The 11230-nt window shown below is 38.7% G+C and overlaps 1 protein-coding gene across 1 annotated transcript; it reads right to left on the bottom strand.

The window, feature by feature from the left end:
* Positions 1-6817: 6817 nt before the first annotated feature.
* LOC110943652 lies at positions 6818-7471 on the bottom strand. Its single transcript, XM_022185387.1, has one exon. The coding sequence runs from the start codon at positions 7469-7471 to the stop codon at positions 6818-6820; it is 654 nt and encodes a 217-aa protein (XP_022041079.1).
* Positions 7472-11230: the final 3759 nt, after the last annotated feature.

Below are 11230 nucleotides of genomic sequence, written 5' to 3'. Positions count from 1 at the left end.
ACCCTATCCGCAACCTTCCACTTCTTGGCAGCCTCCAACGAGAAAAGCTCAGGGAATTTAATCTTTAAGGGCTCGTTAATGATCCAAGGATCTAACCAAAAAGAGATGTCTTCACCGTTCCCGACCATTCCTTTGAGATAATTACGTAAAGGTAACCCACCCGCCTTAGAGTTAATGAACACCTTAGCTATATTGCTCCAAGTACCATTTAAAGTTTTCTTAAAATTGATACATTCCCACCCCACCCTACTCGAGTGAAGGGAATCGATAACTTTCTTCCAAAGGTTATTTTTTTCCGTCTTGTACCGCCAACCCCATTCATTTAGTTAAAAGGGCGATATTAACCTCTTTTAACTTACAAAGCCCCAAGCCTCCTTTTTTTTTGTGACGGGCCACCCGATCCCAACAAACCCAATGCATTTTTCTTTCTTCAACAGAACCACCCCATAAGAAACTTTTGATCATGGATTCTAGGTCCGAAAGCACCTTTTTAGGGGCTTTGTAAAGCGAGAAGAAGTATGTTGGAAGGCTTTCCAAAACCGACTTGATTAAGACCACTCTTCCCCCAATGGACAAAAGGTGCGACTTCCATTTGGCGAGGCGAGCGAGGCGATTCCGGAACGTCTCATACAGCGGTTGCCAATTATTTATCCGGTTCATGTTGGCTCCAACAGTGAAGCCAAGATACTTAAAGGGAAGAGAATCCGGTTTACTCCCAAAATCGTTGGCCATACTCCCAGTATCCTCCATACTAACACCGATACCGTAAAGGTTGGACTTGTACACATTAATTTTAAGACCCGAACAAAGAAAAAAACATCGAAGGATTCTCATGACATTACTCATTTCTTCTTTGGACCAATCCCCCAGCACGATGGTGTCGTCCGCATAAAGAAGATGTGACATGATCGGACCATTATTCGGAGTGAGAATGCCCTTTATGACCCCCGCCTCCCTCGCCCGAGTAAACATACGAGAGAGCGCTTCCATCACAACAAGAAACAATAACGGAGAGAGCGGATCTCCTTGTCTCATACCTTTCTCGCATTGAAACTGGAACGTCGGAGCCCCGTTCACTAAGACTGAGGATCTAGCCGATTTAAGGATGCCCATAATCCATTTGCACTACAAATTCGGAAAACCCATATGATGGAGAATATTAACCATGAATGACCAACTTACATTATCGTAAGCCTTTTCGAATCAATTTTGGGAAAAAAAGCTTTCTTTTTCCTTTTTTTTATCCATGAAATCAGCTCGTTAATTATAAGCGGGCCATCGAGAATGTATCTACCTGACAAGAAAGCCGATTGAGAATCGGAAATCACACCATCCAAAACTTTTCTCATACGATTTGCAACGACTTTCGATATAACCTTGCTAATAACTCCAACCAGATTAATGGGCCTAAAATTTCCAAGAGAAACCAGGTCTTTAACCTTAGGGATGAGAGCGATAAAAGACGATCCACTCCCGTTGCTAATTTCACCACTATCATGAAACCCAGCGAAAATCCTTGCGAAATCGTCTTCAAACAAATCCCAGAAATGTTTAATGAACCTGAAGTTCATGCCATCCGGACGCAGAGCCCGATCATCCCCGCATTGAGCAATCGCCTCTTTTATTTCCGTGGCGGAAAAAGCATCAACCAACATACTACTTTCCGACTCCGAAACTTTATTAAAGTCAATGTCGAGCAATTCAGGCCTGTTTGGGAGCCTGTCCTTGAACCGATCCCGAAAAAAAGAGAAAATCTCCTTTTTAATAATTGACGATTTAGAGCACCAATCTCCATTAACGTTTAAGCCGTGGATAGAGTTCATCGCCTTCCTATTATTAACGAGAGCGTGAAAAAAACTTAGAATTCTCGTCACCCTCCACCGCCCACTTTAAACACGATCTTTGACAGAGGTCCGAATTTCTCCTGTTCTCCACTTCCTTTAAAATCCTCTTATTCTCAGCCAGAATCCATTCCTCATCCTCAGACGGGTCCCTGTTTTCTAACTCCACTTCCAAACTTTCCAATTCAGCTAACGCCATGTTTTCTCTTTCTCGTTCCTTAGCTAGAAATTCGTCTCTCCACACTTTGACTGCAGACCTGATAATGGCAAATTTGTAAGATAAACAAGAGTCAGGAGGATCGAAAGGCACAAATCCTTCCAGAGGTGCCCGAACCGCCTCCTCGATGTCACACCCCGAAATATCAGAGCTGGCGTGACTGGACTAGTATCTTCATTGCACAGCGGAAGCAAATAAGCTAAGACTTCTAGAAATTTAACGCCCGCTAATTACTCGAATTCCCATGGGTTCTCCTATTCCAACCGTTCCATAGCTTTGAAAATGTAACCTGAGAAAGAACATGCGAAAAAGTCAACATAAAGTTGAGCGAGTTCATAGTTTGTTTTAAAAAGATTTTAAACAAATCTTTTTGTTTACCGGTTTAAAAGTTGTGGAGAAAATTAGTAAAATCGTTTTCTCGACATGTTGTATGAAAACTGTGAGTCTAGCCCACTAGAGTTTTTGTAAGCAGGACCAACACGTCCTCTTACTTAGTACATAAGTTGAAAACATTATCAAAATTTGTAAATACATGTAGTATGAGTTTGCATCAAATGAATATAAAAAAACATTTGAAAGTTATAGTGTTGTAAGTTGGTATGTAAAGCGTCTATGAACATGTTGATCATTAATGTTTCGCGAGGACATTAATATATGCGACGACATAGGAGGTACTCAACCCGCGTAGGCAATTTTTTTAGTGTCGAATCACCTCGACTGGGACACAACAGCACTCTAAGTGGTCACCCATGGACCGTGAGTGGGGCTCGCCCGTACCCATTAGATCTAACCTTTGTTCCTTGGTCCTCAAAAGGATTAATGGCACCTCAGTTACAGCCTATGCTCACATGATCTAAGAGTTCATTCCATAACTTAATCATACCTAAGTTTGACATGTATTTCCCCCCGAAAGTTGTAAACCGAAACGTTGAAAGAAAAGGGGGACATGGTCTCACTGAGTTGTCTCGTTTTTCGTACGCAGGCCAACCCAGTCCCGTTGTTGTAACTAGGACATTCTCGTCACTAGTCATGAAAATCATGCATGTTTTGTAAAACCGGTATGTTTAGTATAAATCGTTCGTAAACCATTCAAGTTCGTTGAAGATCATTTGCGACATGGTTTATAAATATGTGTTTTCGTTCATCAAAATAGTGTTTTCTTTTGCAAAAACTTGCATGTCTTTCCACCCCCGAAAACATTTATAAAAAAAATGTAAAACAGTAAAAAGTGGGGGTTATGAACTCACCTTGACATTCCTGTGCAAAGCTAGCTTAACGTGATTCTGTGGTATTATTCCAAAAATGTGAACTCGTTAGCGTGCAACTAAAGCATTCCTAACAAGGAAAATACTTATAAGTTTCTAGTTTAAAGACGTAGTTAAACTACGTGTCCGAGCTCTACCGAATCGTTAACTAAACGATTCTAGTATAGTGTTATCATGACTTAGAATAACCATACCATGGTTATTTGATCCCGTTTATAATCGGGATAGATCTAATTCTTAAAAACGACTTAGTTTTCGAATGGTTTAAAATATAATATATTTATATTTAAATATAAATATACTAGGACGTCGTGTTAGTTGTCGCGAATAAAATTACGTAGATGAATAATGGTACGTATTCGAAATGTCGTATAATACGGTAACGTACCGTTGTAGTTTTCGTAGGATGGGAATAAATAAATAATTATATATTAGGTAGAGGATCCTGTAAAAAGTGCTCAAAGTGTGAGAAGTGTGAGAGTGTATTATAACACTATATATAATACTATATAACACCATATAAACACCGTATAACAATATGTAACACCATATAATACCATATAACACTATGTAACACTATATATCATTATATAACAAATATAACACTATAGTTTGTCTGATAGCATGTCTATGATAGATGTATAGTGTTATGTTTGTTATATAATGTTATAGTGTTACATAGTGTTATATGGTATATATGGTGTTACATATTGTTATACGGTGTTTATATGGTGTTTATATAGTATTATATATAGTGTTATAATACACTTCTCACACTTCTCACACTTTAGGCCCTTTTTACACTATCCTTACCCCATTTATACATTCGAAAACTTGACGTTGAAACGTATATAACAAATACATTATTTTAGAAGAATTTGGATTCTAGACGATTGAAGGAAATATAATTAATTTTATTTATATTATATGGTTTCCGAATACTAAGTGTTTGAAATATATGTGCAAACTACATTTAGTGCATAAGAGAGTTTAAGGTCGACGTTTGAAATAAGTATAAACCGTTATATTTATTTCATAAAAAAAAATGTACGAAGTCGATGTGTGAAATAATATTCGATCCACGATGTTTAAAATAGGTATACGCGTTATATTATCGTACAAGAGGCGCGGAATATCGATGTTTGAAATAATTTTAAACCTTATGTTTATGTTAAACAAGCGTCGGGTTTCGTTAACTTATACCTCGTTTTGGTAAATCGTAGATCGTCGTCAAATAATTATATATATTTATTTAAAAAAAATAAACTTGAATTCCATTAAGTGTCGTTTTTGAAACTATAAATACGTGTCGTGTTTCGGTTTTTTTTTTTTATGAAAATCGGACAGAGTTCCCTCTGTTTTTTTTAGGATAACCCGACAACTAACGTGTCGATATATTTTCAAAATTCAACAACATTCAACGCAATGTAATCACCATATATAGTTTTCGTCGTCAAAGTATCAAAACTAAACTAATATTTAGTCGAATCGGGTCGAGCTCGTCGCGTAAACTAACTAAAAGTCTAACGTAAACCACTTCGCTACGCTAACAACTTTACCGGGTCTTTTGTTGATTGTTGTTGACCATCTGTTGACCCGACAGTTGACTGCCGTTGACTGGGTTTGACCAGTTGACTTCGTTGACTGCTGTTGACTGAATGTTGACCGAACCTGTTCGACCAAGTCTGACCCGAATCGACACCTGAGCTCAAAAAAAGAATCAGTAACATTTTTTTCTTTTTACCCGGCCCGAACCAAAGCTAACTCGAATAAGACCCGGTGTCGAACAACCTGACCTGAACTGTATAACCACCACCACAGCCGCTGCCCTTCTCCGATGCGTGGCTCCGACTGCCGTCGGCCACCACCGACATCACCATCATCGGCATCAGCAGATTCATCATCAACATCATCCGAACAAAAAAAAAAAAAAAACCCAACGAACCCGAGTTAAAAATTTGTATATAAAAAAAGTAGGAGAAACTTTAAATGAAGGAGATTCAAACAGATCGGAGTTTAGAAAATGAAGGTGTTGAACTTACTCGCGTCGAACTCGTGAAACCGGCCGCCGGACATGAATCTGCCACCACAGTTGTTTAAATCGGAAATTAGAGGTCGGATTCGAGTTTAGGAGCTCTTTTTTTTTAGTGGGGTAGAGGTATTTCGTCGGAAAAGGGGTCGCCAGAAAACCTTTTGCGCCGCCGCTTGCCGTCACCGGCCGCCATGTATCTCGCCGGCTCCGCCGTGACCAGGTGGCCGGTCACCCACTTCTTTATCTAGTCCCTCTTGCACCTCTCGATTGCTCAGACAAGCACACACAAGTGTGTGTGGTGTATGGTGAAAAGAAATGGGGACATGGGGTTATTATTATTGTGTATGTATACATATTTTCTTTTCTTCTTCTTTTGAATGTGAAAGAGTTCAGGGGGTGCAGGTGTTCTCATAATTTTCTAACTCACACACCATGCTCCCAAAGTCTTACCACCCATACCTATTCAATCAATTACACTCTAAAGAAAGCATGGAGAGGGGTGAGGTCCCCCTATTTGCCGTAGGTTATGGGAATGGTGGGTGGTTTGGGTTGTTTTGATTTGTTTGTCTAAATAGATGTGGAAAAATATAACTTTTTAGATATTTTGATAATTTGAGCAAATATAGTAATTAGAGGCATTAGCATTCTAGATGTCATAAAATCTTCCTGTTCAAAAAGAATTGTTTTTTTTTTTAGACTACATTACGTCATGTGATGTCTAGTAAATGGTGACAAAATTTTATATATTTTATAATATTTAAATATTTAATACATAAGTATTAATTTTTTTTGATTATGAATGGCTAGTAGACCAACTGGTTGGCCTTTCACACCAACTTTAGTGGTACATGAGAGACCCGATCACATCTCCGAAGCCCGTTTCTGCCCCGAACATCATATAAGGTCGAAAAATAAAATTTTAGGGTCGAACACACTTAAAGTTTTGCCGTAAGTCGTTAATAGGCGCGTATGCTCGTCTTTTACGCTAACATCGCGTAAATGCCTCGTTTACTGTTTCTGGTCCGTTTTTCGATCCGGTTTGACTGCGAATATTAAAATTTGAAAACGGAACTAAATATATCGTATTATATTAATATCGATACATAACTCGAGTCCGGTACTTCCGTTTCGTTGTTGATTGTCGGCGCGTTACTGCAGTCGCGTTTTTCATTCACGTTTGCGTGTTGTGACATTCGAAAGCATGAAAATTTCACTAAACGAAATCCATAGGTTTAAATTATACGTATAAAATTCGTATTTGTTGGCATGGTCAGTATTTTGTACGGCATCGTTTCGTTATCGTTTATCGTCACGTAGTTTCTCCGCAGGTTATCATTCGCGTACCGTAAAATTAGGTAGGCGTTCCTAAGCATTCCAAAAGCCTAATTAAGTTAATTCGTGCCTTAAGCACCATTTATTATCGCCTTAAACGTTTGTTAATCGCGAAATTAAGAGGCGTTAATTACCGGTTGTCACACTCGAAACCTGCCTTTTCAATCCATGAATTGAAAATCCGAAACGGGCGAGGCCCGAAGTTCAAATCCACAAGCTCTAAAAGGATGGGGCTATGGTCTGATTTATAACACTGAATGACTCTCACACAAGCATTAGGCCACTTGTTGAAAAATTCCGAGCATACCAGAAAACGGTCCAATTTGCTGAGTTTTTTTCCGTTATCACGAACACAAGTAAATCTCCTACCCTGCATAGGGTATTCCAACAACCCGTTGTTGAAAATAAACTCATTAAATTGATTAGCACATACCGGTTTAAATTTAGAATGTCTTCTTTCTTCCGCGGAGCTAACCGAGTTGAAATCCCCTGCCAGAACCCACGCGCCGACAGACGAGTCAATGACACTAGAGATCTCATCCCACAAGTTCCTCTTCGCAACCGTGTTCTGGGGAGCATAAACATTAAGAAGATTAATGGGATCCCCACTGCCGACAGTCGAACCTCTAATGAGCAAAAAATGCCTGTTCTTGAGAACAACCTCAATCTTCAAGACTTTTGGATCCCACATCCAAACCATGCCCCCTGAATGCCCAGACGACTCCACACAAGCAAACTCAAAATTTTTGTTCCCCCAAAAATTAGCTAAAACTCCTGAAGTCATAGACTCCGACAACGTCTCCTGCAAGGCGATGATACCAATGTTGTGTTTTTTCCATAAATCTTTCACCCAAGAAGCCTTACCTCATCCCTTAATACCCCTGATGTTAAACGACAAGATATTCATTGGAGAACCGCATTAATCCCTTCTCCACTAACAACATTTCTGATGATCGAGTCGTGGTTGCTCAGTTCAACTCCAACCACTTTCCCTACTTCGATCGTGGCCTCTACTTCTTTAGCCAAACAATCATTCATCTTATTACCCACCTTCTCAGAGCAGTCGGTAACCACAACCTCATTGTCGCCGACTCCAACAGAATGGACCAGACGATTTGCAAGACCCTCAGCATAATTCTCCTCCTCGTTGCTATCCCCAGTGAAAAGATTGTGATCTAGATGAGAAAACTCAGGAGCATTGTCTTCCACCTGTCGATTAAGGTCGAAAAGAAACTCACCCGTGTCCCTAGATCTCTTACGAGGTCTCTCCCTTGAGCAAGTGCTATGATTCCCTTTTTTGCTGGGTATCGCATTCCCGGGCCTCAATCTAACCTTCTGTTTGTTGGGCCTATCTTTATGTGCCGATCTGAAATAAAAAGTAGAGTCCAATTGTTTTGGAGTTGGCCCAATTACCGGGTGGGGCCCAACCTCTATTCCATCCAACTTATGAACCTCCTGGGAATTTGGAGACAAAAAAGGAACATCATGATTACCCCTTTCCCCAACGACTTGATCTGCGCCGTCTTCCCGAACTCCTGATTTTTCTCTCTCCACCGACGTTTCATTCCCAGAGGGAGAGGCATGCACCTCGAAATTCCAACCGACATTACCTCCATCCTCTGTTTCCTTCCCAAGGACCGACGGAATACCATCCCGATCATCTAGCCGGAACTGGGAAGACATATTATCTGCCGCCGACATCGACTCCTCCGATTCAATACATTCTGGTATCCATTCTGCCAGCTCCTCCTCCACCCAAACTTTAAACACTTTGTCCTTCCATTTGAGGGTTGAAGACTCAGCGATTCTCGTTCCGTCACCCACCAAAACCCCAACACAATTAACTGATAGGTCGCCGTCGTCCGCGAACCGTTGAGACGCATGGATCACCTTTCCGAAACGTCCAGCGATAGCGTCGTAAACCTCGTCGGTAGCCAAGTGAATCGGAACACCAATAAGTTTAAGCCATGCAATCCTCTCAAAGGGCAATGATTGGCCCATCCAATAATCCAAGGAAGAAAACCAGAGTCTCCAACGATCATATTCCCCTACCATTCTTTTATACTCCTCCTCGCTGGAGAACTTGACCAACACCGACAAGCCCCCCCAAGTAACTAAGACTGACCTCAATAGTTCCTGCCTTAGCAAGCACCGACTTCAGATTATTGAGCATGTTTAGGTCCAAACACCTACCCACCAGAGCTCTCCCGCTTAATTCTTTAAACGCCGACGTATCGTCCGGGACTTCTACTACCTTTTCTTGAGAACATTGCACCAGACCTGCACCAGCCTTTGATCCTTCTCCTTTCTGGAACCATTTCCTTCCCAGTTCCTACCCACTAGTGCATTAAATGAGTTATGTGTTAACATGTTAAACCATTTCCTTAGAGTGAGACAAAGTGAAATAAGGAAAAAAAAGTTGATGTGTCACTTAGGTGGAGTTAAGTTATGTTAAAGTATACTCAAATGCCTTAGAAGATAAATGGGTATCTTATTTATGACTAGATTTTGTTAACCATAGTCACAACAGACTTGTGTACTAGGTCCCTTGTTAACCATTTGGTTAGATGAATGACAAGATTTTGTTGTGAGTGAACAAACTCAACCAAAATTACACAATGCATAAGGGTGGAGGCATGATACACCCTTATCACAGCCATGATACCGTGATACACTGCCGCAAAGGGGTGTATCACGTGTGATGAGCTTGTTTGTGTGATGTTCATCGCGAGTGTTCTACCTAATTAATTAAGTTTATCAAATTTTAAAATACTGCACAATAAGTAATAACTATTGAAAACAAATTATAAAGTAAATTTGATAAAGGTATTAAATTGAATGCTATAAATTGAATATATTAACTAATTAGTAATTAAAATTAATATCCATTGCATTAAATTGAGTGCTATATATATTCAATTTAACGGTTTAGACATTTAAATTTTGAGAATACTTTATATTTATAATTTATTATTTGTGAACTTTTAAAGAAGGAGTAATCGATAATATATCACAACAAACCAACGATTTTCATACACCCCAAGTGTGAACTTTGAAGGATCCTCACACATGGAGAAAGCCATTGCATTCAAGTTTGTTATCATTACCACATTGTTAATCACCATAGGTATGTAATATCTATTTCATGAGTCAAAAATAAAAGTATTTCTAAGAATAGGGATTATATATTTGATAGTATAAAGGTTTATCGGAGGGGAGTCGGGATTAATCCTCATGTTGCCACCGTCGCTTTCACACATGAATGATCGAGAGGTGGTGACTTGAGCAGTTGAGCATGAGTTTTTATATAATTAGATTTTCTTTAACGTATAGTTTTATTAATATTTGAAAAGTTTGTATATATAAACTTTTATCAAAGTAACTATAGTTTAACAACTATTAGTCTTGACTTAAAATTTAATTTATTCTAATAGCTTGCATTACTTTTCTAACTACTTCCATTAAGTTTATTAAATTTGTAATAAGTATGATAAACAATAACTATACATATACATTAGAAAGAAAACCCATTAAATTTATTAAATTTGTAATAATTGGACATATACATTATGTAACATGAAATTTTTAATATTGTTTTAAAAAAAACTACTCGTCGTTTTTTTGTTTTTGTTTTTTTTTTTTTTTTACAAAAATGTTCAAATTATGTATGTTACATTCCCTATTTTTTAGAAAAAAAATAAAAATATTATATAGGGTTTTTACAAAAGTTTTTGAGCTTTTTCAACTCAAGTATGTTTTCATTTTATTCTTCCCCTACATACATATGTGTATAATATATGTATATCAGAAGATCCTGTTGAGTTTAATATATAAATGCGTGAAAACCCAATATAAAAATCAAGTTTTTTACATATGTAGTATATGTTATTATAGTTATTGTTTAGAATTACTTGGTTTAATTAACGAAATGCATTTTATTGTTAGTGGTTGGAGTTAGCGCTGTTTCGGATACAGATGTGAAAATTTGCGTTTGGAATTCTTGTGATGGTAATAAACCTGGGACGAACATATGTCCTCCTCCATCGTGTAACGCTAAAGATGATTGTGCACCATATTGTGCTCCAACGGCTGAACCCTTTTGTAAAGATGGTACATGTTGTTGTCGTTGGTAGAGCATGTGTTTTGTTTGATGAATTATTAATGATAATAAATTCTATTTAATTATTTGTTAGAGTTTTACGGTTTTGTCATTATCTTATATTATATAACCATTAGACTAAAGGGTATGGGGGCTCGGTTTAGGCCCGGCCTGGTCCGGCGCCGGTCTCCCACACGACGATCTCGCCGTGCCTCCTTCTCTCACATATACCTATACATACATACATACATACATACATACATACATACATACATACATACATACATGCATACATATATATACATAAAGGGGCTCATCCCCCACCCCCTTAGTCCATCCCCTTTAAATCCATCCTTACTTCCGTGACGTAGCGGGGACGTGGCGGCCCATCCTCCATCAACCATAACTCCAGTCTGGGTGTTCTTCTTTTTCAATTTTTAAATG

The sequence above is a fragment of the Helianthus annuus genome, chromosome 1 (genome assembly GCF_002127325.2).
Source record: "Helianthus annuus cultivar XRQ/B chromosome 1, HanXRQr2.0-SUNRISE, whole genome shotgun sequence".
Classification (NCBI taxonomy): Eukaryota; Viridiplantae; Streptophyta; class Magnoliopsida; order Asterales; family Asteraceae; genus Helianthus; species Helianthus annuus.
Note: the sequence above shows the minus strand (reverse complement) of the source record. Positions and strands in the feature narration are given on the sequence as shown.